Consider the following 23,802-nt stretch of genomic DNA (forward strand, 5'->3'; position numbering starts at 1 on the left):
AGGGATGTTTCTTTGTTGACTTGGTGAAGGTGATATTTGGAGAGGACAGGATTTCCCCTTCCCTTGATTATAACGTAATGGAATCGCCCTGCTGTTCACCGCCATCTTATATCCGGGTAAAACGGGGATTCCCCTTGAGTGAAGGCACTGAAGCAAACATTTCTTTTGGAATGGAAAGGAGCTCCAATGTGCCCCGGTAGTTCAGGCGAAACGGCGTCGCGCTAGAATGACGATACCTGACGTCATACATGACGTAAGACAATGTTATGAACAGGGCACCCGACTCATGCCCGGGAGGATGCCTACTACTCTGAAATCGAATGTAATTAGGAGTTATTCGGTGCACCGGCTGTCGCCCGGCCGATCTAAACGAATGCTCTTCTCTGGATGCCACTTTACTTCGAGGACAGTCTCCTTTGCCTACAGAATCCTCTCTCTGTAGCGCCCCCCTTCAGCTCGAAAACTTTCTGTCTCGAAGTGATTCCCCCCCCGTTTTTACTTCCTGTTTTCTACGAGACTCGAGTCACACATAGATCAGCTCCTTTCATTTAAACTTTTTGTCCTGTGTCCGCCCTTTGCTTTGTTATATATTCGCGACTAAAATTGTTACATTTATTTAAGTTTGTCGAACACAAGCTTTCCTAATCATTTTTTTAAATTTCATGACAGGAATGCAGAACTGGTTTCACATCGGTCCCGATGGATTTTACGTAGCTTGGTTTTTTTCTTAAATTGTATATAGCTAATAGCTAGTATTCACTCCTTTTGGAAACAGTTTTTCGTAAAGCCACTCTTATTAGCTGACCACCCCGGCCCCCATTTGTTACAAAACAATTAGCATGTTGGTTGCTAGTCACCTAGCTAACTAGCATATACCTCTGGTGCTGATTACTAAATTGCACATAGTTGATTTGGGGAGTTACGTCTCTTGTTGCTGTTCACGTTTTAATTGATTGCTTCCTGGAAGTTATAATGACCGAATTCCAGAGACCAACACTGTGTTGCTGCCGCAAAGTGCTGACAGTATCTAGCAAGTCGTGTGAAGGTGGCCGGACCGGTCTGGGACAGTGTCGCTTGGTCGACATAGCGTCGGCGTCCAACTTCCATTGCTTCAAACTCCGCCACTTTCATCTCGACCTCCGCCTTAACTTTGCTGTAAAAGAGATGACCGGGTGGCAGGTCCTGGAGCTTCTACCGATTCAGCCCGGGGTACAGACATTGGTGTTGGACACTCACCCATCCTTGCTAATCCATTCCATAGACTGCAAGGTACCTGGCACGACCGGTGCTCAGGACATCTCCCTTTCGCTAACTTACCGTGTGGACCCATTCACCGACTATGGATCATCGCTGAATATTAGCCTCCCAGCCGCTGTGATACGGCTACATCGTGTTTTCCAGATCACAGTTCGCTACACCACGACAGACGGTCCTGCGGTAAGGTCATATACTTTCTAATGGTGACAGCTGTGGATAGCTGTCAAAAGGACATTGATGCTGGTTAATAAGCTAGCTAAAACGTAACGACATGCAGCCATTTGATAACGAGAAGGCAGAATTGCCTGAAAACTTGTTTCAGATCGGACTTTAATACAGTTATATGGGTTATTGTATGAGTTTGAGTGAGTAAAGCAGTAGCTATGGGTAAAAAAAAGATGGTCAGAGGGAAGGACAGCCAGCTAGATGAGAGAAGGTTAGTGTGTAATCAATTTGGAATCAACTGAGAAACATCATATCGCTATGAGTTTTCGTGTACACACATTCCTTGTCTAACATAATTTTGTGAAGTGTCCATGAAGACATGATTTGTTCTTAATTAAGACATTTCGAATTTCTCCGACCAGACAATAATTTGCCCTTTTCCCAAATTGAAACAACCCATAAGATACTCTTCACGTAATTCACCAGGCAGCAATGTTTGTGAACACACTATAACACATTGTAAACATACCCATTAGAATTGCTCCAGGATGCCTCCTGGTGGTTGTTTTGCTGAGGTGAATGACCTGAAAGAAAACATGGATGCCGTCGCGATACCCCAGCTACATCGTTGCACAAGTGTCAATCTTTTAAACTCTCATCGTCTGTATGGAGATGGTCGGAGACTTTGTCATCGAAATAATAATTACCCCGCCAAGACACAGTTTGTAATAAAATCCTTCTTTCACTGACTGATGGTTCATCGGGTGCTTGTCCCCTTTGATGGACATCAAGTTTGCCAAATTTATCTTACAAAGTAATTTAATAACAAGTAAAGGGAGTTAGCGAGCTAACTTTGACCAAATCCCGAATTGGAGCTAACTCCTTTAGCTCGCTTCGTAGTATACCTCTCAAGTAGTTGAAAAGTGTGTTTATGAATTTTTTGGAAGGCACATTTGACGAGCTTTATGCCCGCCAAAGAAAACAAGCACCAGAGGAACAATCAGAGTGAGTGAAAGAACGACTTTATTACGAATTGTGGCTTGGTCACAGTCTCCAACTCTATCTGCCCATAGGATGGAGGATCCGGCTCAGGCTAAGTATGAGGGTTGGAATAAGAATGGATGTATTGATATTTTGATTGATCAACATAGATAAAAAATAAATGTTTATTTATTTTCTTTAACCAACTAGCTGGAAAGCATAGTAGGTTTGTCAAGGTTTCTTCTTCTGTTCTTTTTAATACTATCGAGCAATCTACTGCCAATCGCCCCCTGCTGGTTGTATAAATGGATTATATGAAAATGCTTATTTAAGGGAGTAAATAGGGAGCATAGTTTGAAAAAATAAGTAGATCATTCTTATATGTTTTTATTGCATTTCAGCCATAATGAAGAGAGACAGTAGAGATTGACAGGAAGGATGGGTGAGAGAGAGAGGGGATGACATGCGTAATCGAACCAGGGACTTTGCGATAATATGGTATGCTACGCCACTTAAGCCCCCTTACGTCGTTTTTTTAAGCATTTTCCTCAAGCGGGCCAACAAAACATTAAGGCGGGCTGTCCAAAGATTCTCTATGCAGGAAAAACCCTGTAGATGAAAGAGTGAGAGAGAGATTGCTAGATAGATAGATATAGCTCCCTCCATAAGAATTGGAAAGACGAAGCATTTTGTCTTCTTTTAGCTCAATACTCCAACTGTTTGGATTTGGAATCAAACTATGAGGTTAAAATAGAGATTGTCAGCTTTAATTCACAATTTATTTTTTTCAGAAATTACAATCCTTTTTATCCAATTGGAAAACTGACTTGACAGGTGTTTCTCAAACAAAACAAACAATGCTTTATTTGCCATGCAATCAATCGTCAATCATTTGTTGGAATGAGATGTGAATGTCTTTTTTTCTTTTAAAAAAGTTTAAAGATGGTTTGGACGATAGATCAATGGATTTGCCCCGTAGAAAGTGAATCTTATTATGGCAGCGGACAAAGTTAAAGATGGTTTGAATGGATGGATGGTTGGTTAGATGAATGAATGGACAGATGAAAGAGAGGATGGATAGATGAGAGAGGGGAGGTGTATGTAGGTCAATACAATTTAGAGGTTAATCAGTATGAGTTATACTGAGTAAAACAGTGGTGACTGGTAAAAGGAATAAATTATGATGGGTAGTTGAAAGGTTAGATAGATATAAGGTTGGAAAGGTCTCATGCTATTTTTATTCAGTGGTCCAGAAAGTTACATGGCAGTTGCAGTAACAATGGGGCTCTGAGATTGTTGGCCTAAATCAACATTCCACCATGTTAACTAGATGAAGGTTTTTGGAGTTAATAGTTTAAATGTTTAATAGTATCAGAAAGATTTTATCATAATATAAATATAATATTTTCGTTCTCATAGACCTCCATGTTAAAAAGTGCACTTTCAAGTTTGTATAGTTTAAAAAGTGAAATAAGTTTTAAATGAAAAGCTGAAATATCTTGAGTCAATAAGAGTCCTCTCCCTTTTGCTATGACACTCCTAAAATTAGCTCAAGTGCAAAAATGTCTTCAACAAGTGACTCAATAAGTTGAATTGTGTCCATCTGCAAGGATAATAGTTCATGTGATTTCACTAATATATTTGTTTTTAATAGTGTCTCTGATTTGCATACGAATGGATTACACACTGTGTGTATTAGACGGTCACTACCAACTCAGCAAATTTCATAATTTTCTCTTGATCCATAACTCCCCAGTCCCTGCCAATGACAAGCATAGCCATAACATGATGTAGCTACCACTAAGGTTGGGCGGTATAACGGTAATACGGTATCATAAAATGTCTGCTCCATTATCTATCAAACTACCAAATTAAACGCTGTTTGTCAATTCACAATGTGTAAAAGCACGTGGTCGGAGAAAGTATTACAATAATTTCTGGTGGAATTTGGGGTTTTACACGTGACCTCTTCCACCTAACAAGAGAAGGAGAAAAAAAGATGACTAGCGCTAATGACTTGGTTCCTAAAAAAAGGCAGCATTTTGGGTTCCGACCCAACGATAAAGGTGACGGCCAGAGATGGGAACATTAATGGGAACTAATCTACACTCGCACTTCAAATTGAAACACCCATTAACAGCTGCACGGATGGGATATCTGTCTGTATCAAGTGCTGCTGTCGGTTTCAAACAGCGATTCGTCAGTTAACGTGACGCTATACATGTCGTTAACCGTCCACTTTGTCACACCCGACTGGAAACTACAGTCAGAATGCCTACAGACTAGCTTTTTTCCAGAAAACCACACGGCGGACAACATTGTTGATGCACTCCGCGCGGCACTTGGATGTGAATAAACCATAACGACTGACAATGCTGCTAACATTGCAGCCGCCATCAGGGCCCTGAATTGGCCATGGCTCAACTGTTTTGGCCACAACCTCAGTCTGGCGGTGACAAAGTGCAGGACCAGAGGCAACGGAAAGAGCAGGCCACTGGAGTCTGCCGTGGAATTACCGCCGCCTTCTCTCACAGCTGGCCCCGAAAGAAAGAGCTCAAAAAGAAGCAAGCGGAAAGGGACTCCCAGAGCATAATTTCATAACGGTAACTAATCAATATTTTATAGACAAATGATAGCCTCGTAGGCTATATGCAGGGATGGAATTTAAGGATTTTTGGCACCGGCCAGCCGGGCTAGTAGACAGGAATTGCTACTAGCCCGGCTAAGATCTTACTCATGAGCACTGTCGTCAGTGGCCAGCCCAGTAAGTAAGAAACTTATTAAGTTATCATATTATGCTATCCAACTGTTTAGTTTAGTTTGTCAAGTTGTGATTGGGATGTAAAGTTTAAATGATAGTTTAAAATGTCATACGGTGTACCAGTCGCCACAAATAATTCAGTTTTTCAATGTATATTAAATGTATGGAGCAAAGACGGCTCCCGCCAGGCCCACACAACGGTATTTTTAAATTCTTCGTGGTAATACCGTATACCCTGGTAAAATTTGAGGACTGTATAAAGGTATGAAAAAATGTATACTGTCCAACCCTAGCTACCACTATTCTTCATACTAGCGATGGTGCGGAAACTCGTTACATATGCTGGATTTGCACTAAACTTAATGCTTTGTAGTAAACCCAAATAAACACCATAAACACCATTTACAATCACAATTATGGATGTGGAATAGAATTATTTTCATTAAGGGAGTCTTTTTGCCCACTCGGTTATATAGACTCATTTTGTACTGGGATGATGTTGTCCCATCGACTGTTCTTTTTCCTCTCAGCCATTTAACTTTGTAGATTTGTGTAAGTCCCCAGGCCTCAGGGTGGCATTCCTGAACAGTTTTGTTCCTCTCCATTTGCTCAGTTTGTAATGGCAACCTGGTCCACACAGTGTGTAATTTATTCCTATGCCAATCAGAGACACTATTAAAAACAAATATATTTGTTCTGAAATCACATGAACTATTATCCTTGCAGATGGACTCAATTCACATTTTACCATTTGATCAAAATTTTAGGAGTGTCATAGCAAAGGGGGTGAATACTACTTGACTCAAGACATTAGAGCTTTATATTTTTTTATTAATTTGTAAACATTTATGTACATTTTGTATATTTATTTTGTGTAGATTAGTGACCAATTAACAATTAAAATAAATCTATTTTAAAGTCATATTGTAACACAACAAAATGTTGGTGTGAATAGTTACATTTCTAAATACAAATATAGAATTCGAAGTGTATGAGCGCGAATGGCAGTTTTTTTTTATAGCCTGCTAAATGTTTTAATTAATTCCATCTTATAACGTGGAAAGTAGTAAGTAAGCTTAGATTTACTGGTGATATGCCTCGTTGTTGTCAGCTGTAGCTAACAAACATATCAAACTCATGTATGCTTTGTGTGATTTAATTGCATATCAGGGAACATTAAGCAACACATTTGACTTGTGCACACTCACTTCTTCCCTGATAATAGTATCTCAGAGAAATACAAATTATTGTTATACCACTCGCTCCCAGGAGTGGATAAGTCTAGATGTCCCCTTTGTAGAATCTGACTTAGGAAAGACTGCTATTAGTTTTTATGCACCACAATATTGGAACAAATTTCCAAGATTCTCTAAAAATGGACTCCCTCGTGCCACTGAGGCAATTTAAGATGCTGACAATGAACTGTCAAAGAGGACTGTATATCTACATAGCTCATTGTTTGGCTTAAACTGTATACCTTTCATACATTTATTAATTTAGTTATGATAGTAATAATAATGGAACATCGAAACTCCCATTGTCACACTTAGTCATTGACATTTCTAAATACACCAATTGAATTGAAAGTGTATGAGTGCAAATAGCCTACATACAAGTTGTATTAAGAGTTGCAGTCTTTTCTCGTCATTACTAATTGCCTTGCTCAAACAAACTAACTTTTATCATAATTGGCAAAATCATTTGATATTTGGGTGATATGAAATAAAAGTGTACCAGCCAGTGATAACTGACAAATCGTCTATTGAAAGTTTAAGTTTATTTTTCATACTTTTTGACTTCGACGTCATACTTTTTGACTTGTCGTCTGTCAAACAGTTGAAAGATGCATTTACACCCCTGGTCAACCACCTGTAGCTAGCTGTCTAAACCAGCGAATAGTAAGGCTTTTCAAGAAACATGAGGCAAGTTTCCCAGTAACTCTAACTAGCTATCTACCTTACCTACCAACATGACATGGAAAGAAACATGCTAGCTGGCCAAGCAGTTTGATATACAGTACCAGTCAAAAGTTTGGACACACCTTCTCATTCAATGGTTTTTCTTTATTTTTTATTATTTTCTACATTGTAGATTAATATTGAAGACATCAAAACTATGAAGGAACACATATGGAATTATGTAGTAAACAAAAAAGTGTTAAACAAACCAGAATATGTTTTATATTTTAGATTCTTTAAAGTAGCCTTTTGCTTTGATGACTGCTTTGCACACTCTTGGCATATTCACGTGAAGAAAAGTGTTTGTAGCACGGACATTGAACTTTTGGCCGTAGGACTTCGGCCATATTATTTGCCACGTGAGTTCTCGCATGTTATTGCTGTGGTCGCATATACCCCCCCTCTGCCGATGCGGAGGGAGCGTGTGAGACTATGCACGCTGTTATCGCGAGACTACAGACCCTTCATTCCCCTCCTCCTCCAGTCCCACCATTTCCTCACTTCACAACTCTTCGACTCAGTTGAAGAGAGAGCTGGGGAAACTCCGCACCAGGAAGGCTGCGGGCCCTGACAGTGTGACGGTGTGCATTTTCTGAGATATATGTGCCGATACAGATATTTCTGTAATGTAGGAGTATCAGGAAAGGACATCATTATACTGACCCTAATACAGGTATTGAGTTGCCTTGTAATGCTCCAATTTAGAGTCTGAAATGATGCATGTTGCAGAATAAATACTGTAGCCTAATTTACAAAGTGGTGCAGGGTTCTGAACAAAATATAGTCAAATAATCTGTTGATATTTTAAGTCAGAAATTGCATATTCTCACTCATTTGTAAATAAAATTCAATTTATTTTTTACTATAATAGAATGTAGTGTATGTTTAAACTGAAATCTAATTGCCTATTGTTTTCTCTATGTACGTAAGGCTGGGACACATTGCATGCACCTAAAGTATATGAAGACAACAGGAGCAATATATTTATCATTGGTCCTGGGTCCTCTGTCGTAGATCTGGTGGCTGGATGCCGAGCTGACATGTGGTCAGACCCGGCCAATGGTTTTCACTCAGGGCCACTCTGTGTGCAATCGCTCCTTCTTCCCCTGCTTCGACACGCCAGCCGTGAAGAGCACCTACACAGCGACTGTCAGAGTGAGTCTGAAATTCTGTATCAGTAATATCAGCAACACTTTACTCTTGTGATCTCTCTCACCCCCTTTCTCTCTCTTTTTCTTTCCTTTTCACCCTCAATCTCACTTTGTGTTTTAATATCACTCCCAATCCTAATCTCTTTTTTATAATCTCCCTCCCCTTTAATCTCATTCTGCTCTAATCTTAATCTGTTTTACTCTCACTGCCTCAGTTTCTCTCCATTTAAATCTTAGGGTGTTTCTTAAATTAGATTGATATCTTTATACAACAGTTAAAGATCACACTGCCTTTCCTAGTCTCTGTTTGATTACTCATCTCTCTCTGACCCTCCATTGGCTATCTCCATTTATCTTCTGACACCTCATCAGCAAAATAATCAGAATGGTGGTTGAATTTGTCTGTGCTGATTGTTGTATGCGTCAATTGCTTTGTGTTTGTGTGCAGGTTCCAGAGGGTGTTACTGTTCTCATGAGTGCCTCCCGTAGTGCCTACTCTAAGCAGGACAGGGTCTTCCAGTTTTCTATGGAGTACCCTGTTCCAGCCTACCTGGTGGCTCTAGTGGCAGGGGACCTACAGCATGTTGACATCGGCCCTCGGTTAGTGGGAAAGAGTGTGTTATCGGCCTAGAGGTTGAATAACAAGGATTAGTCTGGAAGGCTGATCTGAGCACTAGGGTGCTGATCTGAGATGTCGCAGAGAAGAAAGCATCATGCAAGACAGAAAAAGTTATCAATAAAGATTTGACCTTGTCATCTCAATACTTTAACCGAAAGTAACCTTTGACCCTCTCCCCCTGCACTCTATCTCTGTCCAGGAGCAGGGTGTGGGCTGAGCCTTGTGTGCTGACCTGTGCTGTGAGCAAGCTGGGGGGCAGTGTGGAGCGCTGGCTGGGTGTTGCTGAAGAGCTGTTTGGACCCTATGTGTGGGGAAGGTCAGTGTCAATACAGCAATCTGATGGGTATCCCATGACCTTGCAGTCAGAGGAAGAATAGATGAGGATCCAAACCTTGTTTCTTGATCAGTTAATAGAGTGGGAATATTAAAACGGAATTTTATTAAAATAATTATTTTGTGTATTTCATCTCATTAGCCCATGATTGATATGGTCCCAAAATAGAATTACTTTGTACATACAGACCTCAGATATCCTAGTTGTGAGCTCAAGTTTACTTTCTGAGATACGTGTGTTTTGTGTCAAAATGTATCATCATTAGACTATACGCTGGTAAAGTGGAACATCACTGGAGACACCCAAACAAACGTTCAGCGCTGCTCCCACTGTAATATAATTGAATGTTCTTCATTATTTTACTTTCCCCATCATCTCAGAAACAGAGACAGCATGTTAAACTGTTATAAATGTATTCGGTTTTAAGCTATAAAAAAAATGATTTTAAGCTATATTAGCCACATTACTTCTATTAGCATATGTCTCAAATACAAATGTTTTATTATGCTCAACAATCTAGCTTAAATAGCTGTATTTCCAGTCTTCTATACAAGCTTTCTATGTTTGTCTCCAGATATTTTCCTTGTCATGGTATTCTTTGATTGTGATGTCATCACTTTACCATCAGTTTTTTCACTGGAGACACCCAGAACAAACACATAGCGCTGTAACACTGACTTGATGATGCAGATATTTGGCTGTCAAACACCATAATAAAATTGACTGATGTTAAATTGTTGCTATCCCCATCATCCAAGAAATGGAGACAATGTGAAAAGCTGCGCAGGTTAGAAGATTTATTTTGAAAAATCTATATTTTTTTCTACCAGTACAGAACACATATCTCAAATAAAAAAAATACAAATATGTTATCACCCTCAAAAAAATGCTAAAATAGCTATATTTAAGTCTCCTATGGAACTTCCAATAGAAATTTGGTATGTTTGTCCCCAGACAGTTTAGTTTAGTTTAGTCATGGTATTCTTTGATTATGATGCAATCACTTTACCAGTGTACCAGGATATCTAAGAGGCTGTATTAGAGGGATGATGCCTTGTTGAGGCTGGTGCTTGTTAATAACAAGACAATATTTCTCTCACTAGGAATTCTATGCTTTGAAAATAAATTATTTTATTGCATAGTGTGGGTGCATAGAGTGTTATAATGTATTTGTGTGGCACAAAGATTAAGCTTGGCACACACACACGGGCCGGTTTAAGTCACAAGTGCTGGATATAATGTTTGCTGTCCACCTCCCAAAACTCATTGTGCCATCCTCTGACAGGTACGACATTGTGTTTCTTCCTCCCTCATTTCCAATTGTTGCAATGGAGAACCCCTGCTTGACTTTCATCATCTCCTCCATCTTGGAGAGCAGAGAGTTCCTGCTGATTGATGTCATCCATGAGATTGCTCATGGCTGGTTTGGGAATGCTGTCACTAATGCCACCTGGGAAGAAATGTGGCTGAGTGAGGGACTAGCCACATACGCACAGAGACGCATCACGACAGAGGCTTATGGTACACACAAACAAACAAACACAAACTAAAGAGATGCACCCTCATAACAAAGTAGCTTATAGTGTACTCTCTCTCTTTCTCTCACACACACCCATATGCAAACACCCCTTTTACCTGCTTCTCCTTTTCACCCAGGTGAAGCCTTTACCTGCCTGGAGACAGTGTTCCGTCTGGACGCTCTGCACAGACAAATGCGTCTGCTAGGAGACAACAATCCTGTCAGCAAGTTACAAGTCAAATTTGAGCCAGGTAATCTTCATGCACCGGCTTTAGTTAGATTCACACAACTGTATGAGTTAGGGACACAAACACACAAGATATGAGATGGGTGCACAAAGAAGAGAGAGTAAAATAACTAACACATCTCATTATTGAATTCACTTGAGACTGAGAAAAACACAAAAATACTGTGCATGCGCATTCCACACACAAATACTTCTACAACCTTCAATGACAAGTAAAGGGCTCTCCATGGTCTCTGAGTCTACCTCAACGCACTGAAATGGGTAGAGCTATTATTAGCAATGTGCGTTCTTGTTTTCATCGTCTACTTGCTCGGAAGTACTCCATATTGAAGTCTTCACTAGGGGGAAATACAATGGCGAGAGCAGCCTAGACTACTAGGTAGCATAAAGAGGGACAAGAGCTTGTTGACATAATATAATGATGTATTGTCCACTCATGTAATCCTTGCTTGATCAACCGTATTTCTATCATATTTGCCAACATAGCAAGCCCACTAAAGGGTGTCCCTTTGCAAAGCTTGACAGATAGCTAACATAGAAATGTGTAGCTAGCTGTAGGCTAACATATACAGGGAAACACCATTGGCGAAATTAGCATCACATGCTACTAAGCTTTTTAGGATAAGATAAACAATGATGATCTACCAGCAATACTTGTCCCTCAGATTAATATTATACAGTGCCCTGTGTAAGTAATGGGACAGTGAAGCATTGTTTCTTATTTTGGCTCTATGCTCTATGGATTTGAAATCAAACAATTACTATGAGGTTAAAGTATAGATTTACATGTTGGTTTCACCATTCAGAAATTGCCCATTTGCAATTGCTGTTTTAAAAAAAATTTTTTTTTATGATGTTCCAAACTTTTGATTTTCAACCTAATAATGGCTTCCTTGACATTCATTGGCACCTCCTCATGTTGACAGACACACAAGTTGACCTCATGTTGACAGATACACAAATACTATCAAATAAAAGCAGATCATCTCTACTTTAACCTCATAGTAAGTGTTTGATTTCAAATCCAAACCTTTGGAGTATAGAGCCTGATGATCTGAGGACTGCCATCAAATAAACAAAGCTTTTTTAATTATGAATTATTACTTGAGAGAATATGATAAATACAAATCTTAAACTACAACACATATGTAGTTTTATATATATATATATATATATATACTTAAAACTACATATGTTTTGTTTTAAACATTGGACTTATTTCCTGACAAATGCTCAAGTAGCTTCCTCTCGCTGTCGACAGTGCAGAAGTTGTGATTGATAGGAGGGCGTTCTACTGAACATCAGCGATCCCTTCCTATTGAATAAGTAGTCTGAGTTGTGTCAATAAAATAATGTTCAAATTACAACTAATTATAAATTACTCAGAAGCGACATTGTCGTAATATGTCCTTGATGTGAGTCTTTGGGGTCTGTTTTAGATATTGTTATGGAATGAATGGGCTTCATTGTGCAAAAAAAGCTGATTTAACGCTGCATCTATATATTTAAAAAAGCAAGATATGCATCTGAAAACTACTTGAGGTGATCCTAATGCAAAATAACTAAGATATAAATATAGAGGGACATTGCTTTAATGCATAGCAGCACATTTAACATTTGTCAGTTTCACCTACCCTTACACAACAATACGTAGATTATTTTCAAATGAGTGCTAACATTCCACTTATTTCATCTTGATTTTGACTTTCTCTCAAATGTAATATTGCATGACTCCATTTTCTCTGTCTGTAACTTTCCTATGTTTTCATGTCTCTCCATCTTTCCCGTCCTTCCTCAGGTATTAACCCCAGCAGTTTGATGAACTTGTTCACCTATGAGAAAGGGTTCTGCTTTGTATCCTACCTCTCTCAACTATGTGGGAATGTCAAGCGTTTTGACAGCTTCCTGAGGGTGAGACTGAATACAAGATGGCATACATACATGCATGGCTTGCCATCTCTCACAGTTAAACAGTGTCATGTCTGTCTCCCTCAGGCCTACATAGAGCAGTTTAAGTTCAGTAGTGTTGTGGCTCAGGACCTGCTTGATTTCTTCCTGGGCTTCTTCCCTGAACTGAAGGAGAGCTGTGTGGCCCAGAGAGAGGGTGAGTGGAAACTGAAAATGGCCCTGTCTAAAAACAACCACTAGCCACCCTATCCATCTGGGTAGACCTGAATGGACTATATAGGTATAAGTAAGATAGCTTCACCTTTCCCTTTATTGTTTGTAAAGCTGTCCTCCTTGATTCCTCCTTTCCTCCATGACCCAGAAACCGAAGTGTTCACCATATGTAGGAAAGTATCAATTGTACAACAACTGGAAGGAGGAATTTCCTCCCCTCGTTCCTCGACTGAAGTATACAAGCTTGTATCCTCATGCAGAAGAGTTTTCAAACATTCTGCTCGTGTCAAACCTATGGCCCCTTTACTACAGAAGTTTGAAGGTTGGCGCGCAGACTTCAACAGAATCGATGATCCGCTGTATCTTAGATCATATGAAATTCACGATCAAGAAATCGAAATATATTCTACTCAAATTATTTTCATAATAACAAAGGTGTGTGCATGAGGGAAAATAAACGTTCTTACAGCCAAAGATAACATACTATATTAAAGGGACAGTTCACTATTTTACAACTTATAGTCAGATGGGCCCTTACCTTGAAAGTAGTCTATGGGCCAGGATAAACTGTAATCCATGGTTCAGAGTTGTTTAAATAGCCATTACTAACTTCAGCTAACTTTTGTCACTGCTACACTTTACTTTACGCTCAGGTAAAGTGGGAGGGGGGAGTTGGGGCACAGGACAGGAGTATATTTTGATGCAAATGACATTACCTGCATTTCACCTCTGCCCAATTTACAAGATTTAGTGGTATGCCCTGTCCCAGCTCAGTTAACATAGTCAACAGTACTAGTAAATTATAGGAATATGCCCCTGTGTAAACAGGGTTTTTGACTGAACCAACAGAACTAAGCTATAATTACTTGTTCTGCCCCCCCATGCCCCTCTCTTTCCCCCTCTCTCAGGCCTAGAGTTTGAGCACTGGCTGAATGGTTGTGGCCCCCCCCTCTGTGAACCAGACCTCTCTGCTGGGGGTGTCCTTACCAACCCAGTTCAGAGTCTGTGTGAGCTGTGGGGCACAGATGCCCCTGACACAGAGGCCATAGCCACCTTTGACCTCTCTACTTGGAGCACCTTCCAGACTGTTTTGTTCCTAGACCGACTCCTAGATCGGTCACCGCTCTCCCATGGTACCGCTCACTTTCACCATCTGCTCTGACTCACCCAATGAAAGTAGTCAACACTTTGTCATTGTCATCTGTGATTGGATACTTGTATGCTTCTATTCATTCCCCAACCTAGAGAGTGATTGGCTTTCTTTTGTGTCCCTCAGAGGTGATGAGTCACCTGTCACGTTGCTACTCTGCACTACTCGATGGCATGAATGCTGAGGTGCAAATCCGATGGCTGCAGATTGTGGTGCGGAACAGCTTCTACCCCGACCTGCCACGAGTCCGCAGCTTCCTGCACAAACATGTGAGTGGTGGATGGCTGGAGAAACTGATTGATGCTTTGATCTAGCTATTTTTTCACATTGGTGTTAATTCTCTTACGTTGAACTGCTATATGGTATCGGTACAGTCTCTGAAATGACACAATTAATGAGTTGTGGACACTTTTTTATGTGGGAAAGAAGTTTATAACAGGTTTTGAATCACCTGCTCAACTAATCAGCCCCGCGCACCTGGACATTCTCAACTCATCAGCCCCACACAGTATATAACCTCACCTCATTGTATCTGCTGATCTCTGCATTCTGACATTCCCTGTGGCATACACACCTGCTGCTGATCCATGAGGCCTTTCCCTTTATATCTCCGGCGCTCTACCCTCTCCTGAGGCTTTGCTCGGCCTCCACAACACCATGCTGGCTTTTGACCCAGCTCATTCATATCTGGCCCGCCGTTATACCACCATTTTTGTACCAGATGGGAGGGTCGCACACAACCTCAATCTATAATTGAGGGCATGTTCAACCTCTTGTCTGGCCATGAGTTTGGGACAAGGCAGCTCACCATTCATTCCTTTCACTGGACTCACGTAAGCCTCTGCCCCTTTGAACTCTGCAACCTTGCATTTGCTGACAGTGGGCATCTGTTGCATTCTCTCAGTCGCACAAACCTCCCATGCTTCTGAAACAGATGTCAAGTTGTTGCTAACAGTAGCCCCACAATTCAAGTTGCTCCAATCTCTCGAACTTTTTGAGTCTGACTTGCCAACACATGTGACCATCTCCTCAAATACCCGATGTTAACCAGCTACCCTATCGAAAAGCTATCAATTCGACAGTGCAGGTGGGAGTATTTGAACTTGAGGAGTGAGTTTACCATCTCAGCTCAGTTAGACTTCACTACATTGACTACACAACAGTCTCTCACAAGGCCACCACTAAGAAGTTTTACCCAACCAGGATCGATAGGGAACCTTGCTCCCCTTCATTGATGGTGTCATAGCATGTTCAACTGGATGTATGCAGTATTGCGTCCTGGTTTTCCAGCTTATTAGGTGTCCACTCTTAAGTGTCTACTGAGTGGTTAACAAGCGTGCAATTATTTAAACTTAGTCATTGCTTCCCAGGCGCTCAACTAGCACAGCTTGGCCTCGGTTGCTGCTCTCCCATTCTCTTCTCTTCCACGCAAACCATGGGAGTTTCTACACCCTCCAAACCAATCGTCACTCATTGCTGACGGAAGGTTTCTTTACATTCTCTTGTTATTGCCACTCCCCCTGCTTCAAGCATCTCTTCTGAGATGGCCCCCAACTAACTGACTATTCCTTCCTGTGACCAAGACAATGTTTCTCCATACATTACATGTTGCAGACTTCACATGCTGCTCAGGTCGTTCATCGTCTTGCTGCTCTCACATCCTAACCCCACACCGTGGCCTCACTCAGGGCCACAGGGCTCCGTCCTGGCCACGCAGTGTCTGCCTCACAGCCTGCTCCGCATGCCCTGCATATGCGGAGAAGGGTCTAAGCATCCCATGTCTCTGGCAAAAATGGACCAGCCTTTTAAATCCACGCACAATTGCGGACAATCACATTCCCCACTTTTGCACACGGTGTCTGTCAGGCTCTTATGTCATCATTGGGGGGGTTACTCAGTGACCATGGAGAAACTTCACATACCGTGCCTATAGAAAGTCATCATACCCTGTGAAATTTTTACCTTTTGTCACATTACACCCTGGAAATTAAAATAAATCAAATCTAACTTTTTTGATCTGTATGTACACATTATAACCCTCATCATCAAAGTGAAAATAAAATGTTTACAAATTCTGGACAATTATTAAAAATGTATTAGTGAAATACCTGGTTTGGTTAAGTGATCAGCCCCTTAGAGTATACCATTATAAACTTGCTCAGGTGCAACCAATCAACTTCCATATCAAACACCAGGCTAATTGCCCCCCACCTGACATCAATTGTAGTGGTTTTGATTACTTCAGAATAAAACCAGCTGTTTCTTGAGGATTCCACTACTAGAAGTGCATGGTTCTGCAAAGAATTCACCATGGTTGGAAAAGTACTTTCAAAAGGCCTCCAGGATAAAGTTGTAGGAAGGCACAAGTTAGGTGAAGGCTACAAAAAGATTTCGAAGGCTTTAGCTATCCCTCTGAATACCGTTCAGAGCATCATTAAGAAGTGGAAGGCGTATGGCACCACCAACACCTTGCCTAGATCAGGTCGTCCGTCCAAACTGGATGACCGAGCCAGGAGGACATTGATCAGAGAAGCTACCAAGAGGCCAAAGGCAACTTTGAAGGACTTACAAGTCTTTATGGCTGGGACTGGTCTGTCTGTGCATGTGACAACAATCTCACAAGCTTTACACAAAGCTGGCCTGTATGGCAGGGTAGCAAGAAAGAAGCTTTTTCTGAAAAAGTGCCACAGTCAGTCTCGTTTGTGCAATGCAAAAACACACCTGGAAGATTCTGTTGCCATGTGGAAAAAGGTTTTATGGTCAGACGAGACTTTTTGGACTGAACTGGACTGAACTCCAAGCGCTATGTTTGGCGAAAACCAAACACAGCACACCACCCAAAACACACCATACCTACTGTGAAGCATGGTGATGGCAACATTATGTTGTGGGGATGTTTCTCTTCAGCGGGGACTGGGCAATTGGTCAGGATTGAAGGGAAAATGGATGCTGCCAAGTACACCCAAATTCTTGAGGACAACCTGCGTCCCTCTGCTAGACAGCTGAAGATGGGCAGGTCATTCACCTTCCAACACAACAACGATCCTAAACATACCGCCAAAAGAACAACGCAGTGGCTTAAGGATAGAAAGGTGAATGTCCTTGAGTGGCCAAGTCAGAGCCCTGACTTAAATCCGATAAAAAATCCGTGGATGGACTTGAAGAGAGCAGTCCATCGCCACTCACCATGGAATTTGACTGAACACGAACAATTCTGCGAGGAAGAATGGGCAAATATTCTCCAATCTAGGTGTGCAAAGCTAGTAGAGACATATCCAAACAGATTGATGGCTGTAATTGCAGCAAAAGGTGGCTCTACAAAGTATTAAATCAGGGGACTGATGACTTTTCCAACCCTGCTATTCTTGTTTTTCATTTTTTGTACATTTTCAGAACTGTCGCCTTTTTTTCATTAGTTTGATGTTGTATGGCTAAATTTGTACATAAAGGGTTATGGGTTTTGATTTCAGGCTGTACGACAAATATAGTAACTATTTCAAATGGGTATGATGACTTTCTATAGGCACTGTACATACATCAGAACCCCACACATCTTATTCATTATCTATCAAGTTAACCACAATAGCTTCACATCAACTCATCATCCCTTCCTCTCTTCATCTTCGATGCAAACCATCGGTTACCAATATCAACGCTACTGTCACCGCTCACTATGGGCTTCGACACCAAAAAATTGACGGGTGGGCATCCTACAGTCTATACATCTGCTCAATTCTTTCTACATCAAACACGGCTGTATTTCACACGCTCACACGCACTTAGAATGCAGTGTAACACTCTGTTAATTGTTTTAACCCCCCACCCAAACTGTTATGATGGTTACAAAGGTTATTTGCATGACAATTAATCATTAACCTAAATTTCATGACCGTCACAGCCCTAGTTGTGATAAAAACAAGATCCACTCATGCAATGGCCACATATCAATTCATGACAAATGAGATGAGAGAGATCCACACACTGGTTGCTGCTCCCGAAAAGTGTACTTTGTTATGACAATATTTAATATTTCAACCCAAACTGGTCACATTTGAATTGATGTCACACTCCCACTCTCTTGATCTCTTCCAGACGTCTCGGATGTACACGGTGCCCCTCTATGAGGACCTTTGTGCCGGGGTGATGAAGTATTTTGCAGTGGAGGTGTTCTATCAAACCCAGGCCCGTCTCCATCCCAATCTAAGACGGACTCTCCAACAAATATTGTTTCAGACCAGTGCCCTACCAACAGGCCCTGCCGCGTCCCTACTACCCCCCACCCCCACAACCCCTACCCCTGTGGACCCCCCCAACACTGGTACAATTGCACTACGGGATGTCAATGTGTCTGCCTAAAAGACTGATAGAAGAGACAAAATACTACACTGTGAGAAACAGGGCGGGTAGAAGGGGCTGGCTCATCAGAGATGGAGTAATTTTCAAAAGAACTGGAACAGACTTGAAATTACTGCAGGGTCACTCATCATCAATGCTTGACTGACACTGACAGAGAGTGACAGAGGACCAGCATTTGCACCCACATATACATGTGTATGGGCTATTTATACAGTGCCCTTTGTAAGTAATGGGACAGTGAAGCATTTTTTCACTCATCATCAATGCTTGACTGACACTGACAGAGAGTGACAGAGGACCAGCATTTGCACCCACATATACATGTGTATGGGCTATTTATACAGTGCCCTTTGTAAGTAATGGGACAGTGAAGCATTTTTTCTTCTTCTGACACTATACTCCAAAAGTTTGGATTTGAAATCAAACAATTGCTATGATATTGAAGTATTGATTGTCAGCTTTTATTTAAGAGTATTTTTGTACATGTTGGTTTCACCATTCAGAAATTGCCCATTTGCGATTGCTGAGCTCACCGGTGTTTTTTTTATTTTTTATTTTTAATGATGTTCCAAACTGTTGATTCTCAGCCTAATAATAGCTTCCTTGACATTCATTGGCACCTCTTTGGTCCTCATGTTGACAGACACCAATAGCAGATTCCAAGGGCAAACACAAAGCCTAGAATCAATACTAAACATCTACAGCTCTCTTATGCCTGCACACATGATGTGAAGGACTAGTGAGCTCAGCAATCGCAAACGGGCTGGTAGGAAAAGTTTTTTGATGAATGAAGAATGCTCACCATAATTAAGAAAAAAACAAACTGTCCCACAGATCAGGAACACTCTCCAGGAGGTAGGCGTGGATGTGTCAGAGACTATTATCCGCAGAATATGTCACCAGCTGAACAACAGGCTTCACTGCAAGGTGCAGACCACCGTCATCCTCAAATAGGATGGTCAGCTTACAGTTTGCAAAAAAGTACCTAAAAATCCTGCAGAGGCCTGGAATATGGTCTTCTGGACAGATAAGACGAATATTATATCATGCACCATGAGTGGAAAGTTTGGAGAAAAAAGGATCTGCCCAAGATTTCAGGCATACCATCTGTGAAACATGGTGGAGGGGGGGCTATGGTATGGGCAAGTATAGCTGCCTTAATTGATGATGTTACTGCTGATGGCAGCAGCAGAATGTATTCAGAAGTCATACAGTAAGACAGTGACCCGAAATATACTCTCATAGCAACTATGGGGTTTTTCCGGGCCAAAAAGCGGAAAGTTCTTGACTGGCCAAGTCAATCTTCATGTTTAAATCCAACTGAACTTGTATTTCATTTCCTGATAATAAGATTTTAACTGAAGATGGCTGCAGTACAGGCCTGGCAGAGCATCACCAGAGAATATACCCAGTGTCTGGTGGGGTTAATTTAAGTTATTGCACAACTAAATACTAAACATGAGTACTTTATTTTCCAATACTTTTGAAGCCCTGAAATAGGAAGAGTATGTTTAAAAAAAATTCTAAATGGTTAACCCAATCTGTATAAAAAAAAGCTAAGAAAAAGCTAAGCAGCTAAGAATCTTTACTTTGACCCCATAATAATTGTTTGATTTCAAATCCAAACTGTTGGAGTATCAAGCTAAAAGAAGACGAAATGCTTCCTCTTTCCAATACAGCACTGTATATGTTGTGTGTGTGTCTGTCATGAATGGGGGTGGCCATCTGTTGGCTCTCTGAACATGAAGGGTATGACAAGCGTGTGCGTGTTTGAGAAAGTACAGTCCATGATCAAAGCCCGCTGTTCTTGTTGATGACTGGGATTATGATTAAGAGCCTGTTGCTTGTCAAATTCACTCTCAAACTGCCCGGGTGGGTCTCACCAACGCTGTACACTGAGACCAAAATTCTAACTTGAGATCAGCGTGTGTAACTCAATGTTTGGCACCAGTCTCTCGTTGATCTCATTCATTGTGTAAATCTGATTAAGGAACCAGGCATTTTGTGCTAAACACTACATACTTCTACCCCACCACCATCAATTAGATAAATGATTTCCACTTTTGAATATGGAATGATGACACTTATCCAGGAATGGAAGTGAAAACCCCTTCGTCTTCCTGAATGCCCACCCTTCTGCCCTGTACCCGGTATTAAACCCTCTCACTCAGTAATTCCAGTTATTTGTCAGTAATTTAAGTCCGTCGAGAGAGGGAGAGCAGGGCCACCTATGTGCCTTCAAAGTGGAGCTCTGTACATTCCTCAGTGACCCACTGCTTTTCATCTGTTCATTAGTGTCAGCTCTGTCAGTGAGACTGCTCTCTTATCTAGGTTTGTATTAGTTCCAAATAGTTGCATATAATTTTCCTCTTTGTGATTGACAAAAGGGGGAGTGAGGGTACATGGGAGGGTCCTCAATTAATGAAATGTTAAAGGGATAGTTCACTATTTTACACCTTATAGTCAGATGGTTCCTTACCTTGAAAGTGGTATATGGGCCAAGAGAAACTGTAATCCATGGTTAGAGTTGTTTAAATAGCCACTACTAACTTCAGCTAACCAAAGCCAAAAAAAACAATGGGAGTGATAGGGGGAGAACAACATTTGTGGCCAAATCACCTCAAAGTAACTTCCAATCAAGTCCGTAGTGGCTATTTAAACAACTCTTGAACCATGGATAACAGTTTCTCCTGGCCCATAGACTACTGTGATAATTATGGGCTTAATGTGATAATTAATACAAAATAATGTCAAAATGTGTCTTCATTGTAATTATTATTTATGAATTGGGGGATGTACCCCTCAAAACAGCATAGCAATGTCAAGGGTATAATGTTTTGATGACTATATAAAATGATGGTATGGGGTGATGGCAGAGATGTCTTCGGGATGTGCCTTATGGGACATTCAGGTTTGTTTTACAGGTAATAAAAGCTTTGAGACAAAACGTTTGTCTACACTGGTCCTTTCAAAAGCCGAGAAGGGATGTTTTAATGCAAGCAGGTAGTAACAACAAATGTGTCAACCAATGGCATCAACCCATAACACAGCCCACGAGAGGGCGTACTCGACCCTTTTTTCCAGAAGCTTAGCCAGAGATGAGATGGTTTTGGCCACATCAGAGTACATAGGATCTATAATCAGGCACTGGGTTATTCTGTAATGGCAATGCACCTCGATCCACATCATGGGACTATCATATTTAGCGATATGCGTATTATTTTACAACCAACACAATTAAGGTCATCATAAAAATGTTTGGTTAGGCAAGGAGTGAAAAGAAATACAGGCCCTATCCGAGCAAACACAGTACGTAACCGCAACCTTGAAGTTAGGCTGTGGCGAAGTTGGTGCTATGGTACCCTAATGACTACCCTCTGTTAACGTAGAGTTGTGGTGGGATAAAGGTTGTAATGACAACTTGTAATGACAAATCGCACACCTGAAACAAGCTGATACTATTGGGCTCACTGAGTGCTAGTTGTGACAAGATCGCCTTTCAACTTGATCACGCAGGGTCACGATGGGTGTCATCTCGCTTAGAATATGAGGGCGCGGCAAAAAAGCAAGCTAACGGAACGGTCAGGTCTAGAAAAGCAACTATTTAAAAATTAAAATAAGGTGATTCAATTTGTTGTTCTTTCCGTCTGTTAGGTACATTTACCAACATTATGTAGATAGCCTGTTGTGTTACGATATATGCTTTAAAATAATCTATGTAGGCCTACTGGCTAAATGCTGTAGTTCCCGTCTCCATGGAAGCAATTGGTCACTCAAAAACACAGCGGTTTTGTTTTGTCCATATGAATTCAGTTCCATTTGCGTTTTATAGCATAAGTTAAATAAGTTCAATTAATAGTCCATACATCCCTCCACAAGGTTGCCCATCGGTCGTCTCCAGGTACGCTAGCTAAAGGCTGCAAACGTTGCGACCCTTAAAAGTAGTTATAGGCTATATAATAGGCTATATATGTAGGCCTAATGACTACATTCTGACAATGTTAGCACTACGAAAACGAGTAGGTTGATAGGTTTCAACAACGTGGCTGCGTTTATTGGTTATAGCCACTGGTCTGAGATAATCCACAGACATTGTAATGTAAACTTCAAATTCAAGTAAATTCTCTTAGTTTTACGTTACATTAATTTCATTACTAGTCCTGTAGGGGGGAAATGATAGGAGTGGCTACTCACACATATCGGCTGTTAGGCTATTACAACGAGCAGTGGAAAGCACTGCCCGCAGCTGGGCTCTTCCAAGTAGCCTAATACCCACATTTTGGATTAGACTAGACAAAAATAATAGGAACAACAGCCAGTATTATTTAGCAAATATAGGCGTGTGTGTGTATATATATATATATAGATAGATAGATATAGATATAGATATGATATGATAGATATATATCATATCTCTGATCATCTGCGCGCAGTTGTCGTTGTGCGGGTCCGCGTCAAGCGCAACCCACCGACCCAGGTCCGGATCGGATTCAAGAGGAGGAACTCCGCGCCAGGGAGGTAGATCAGCACCCGGGGCTGGATGTACTCGGCCTTACCATCCCCAGCTGCCCGCGATGGGGGAGACAAAAATTATTTATCACCTCGACGACCAGGAAACTCCATACCTGGTCAAGTTGCCCATCGCTGCCGACAGGGTTACCCTTGCAGACTTCAAAAATCTCCTCAATAAACCCAACTATAAATTTTTCTTCAAATCTATGGACGATGATTACGGGTAAGATCATTATCACGAAACTGACTTTTCGGCTGCTTCACTTCACTACTGGTGTATGCCTATTTGTTTTGTGTATATTGTCCAGGTCTTATACTGCATGATAGCCAATGTTTTACTTTCCTTGATTGAACTGTTCTCTCACTCGAAATCACTTGAAGGAGTAATGGCCTTTATTGAGGCCAGCAGTTTCGCATTAGTGTTTACAAACTACACATTTTTGCTGAGCTTAATAAATAGGTCGATTGTAGTTTATTTTATAGCCTGTATCACCGGCGTCCATCTTGGGAGCCATCACCAATGGGAGGGGTAGGAGGCTGTGGTGCGGTTGCAAGTCAGATATTTTTCAGAAGGACCAGGGCTGATGGAATGGGGCAAATGTTCCGTCTATCACAACACAGGGGGTTTGAGGTTTTTAAGGTCAACATTAACCAGACGGAGAAAAGTTGAA

The 23,802-nt window shown here is 41.1% G+C and overlaps 1 protein-coding gene across 2 annotated transcripts; it reads left to right on the plus strand.

The window, feature by feature from the left end:
• Positions 1-495: 495 nt before the first annotated feature.
• On the plus strand, positions 496-21,555 carry rnpepl1 (arginyl aminopeptidase like 1). 2 transcript variants are annotated; one of them, XM_083695756.1, is made up of 11 exons: positions 496-1,437; positions 8,137-8,277; positions 8,722-8,873; positions 9,092-9,208; positions 10,605-10,747; positions 10,883-10,996; positions 12,791-12,903; positions 12,988-13,096; positions 14,022-14,246; positions 14,390-14,532; positions 18,356-21,555. In XM_083695756.1, exons 1-11 carry the CDS (start codon positions 973-975, stop codon positions 18,617-18,619), a joined length of 1,986 nt encoding a protein of 661 aa, XP_083551882.1. In that variant the 5' UTR covers positions 496-972; the 3' UTR covers positions 18,620-21,555. The 2 variants fall into 2 exon arrangements, with proteins under 2 accessions (XP_083551882.1, XP_083551881.1); XM_083695755.1 differs by having other exon boundaries at positions 497-1,437; positions 10,512-10,747.
• Positions 21,556-23,802: the final 2,247 nt, after the last annotated feature.

This window comes from Argentina silus (genome assembly GCF_951799395.1).
Source record: "Argentina silus genome assembly, chromosome: X".
NCBI classification, from domain to species: Eukaryota; Metazoa; Chordata; class Actinopteri; order Argentiniformes; family Argentinidae; genus Argentina; species Argentina silus.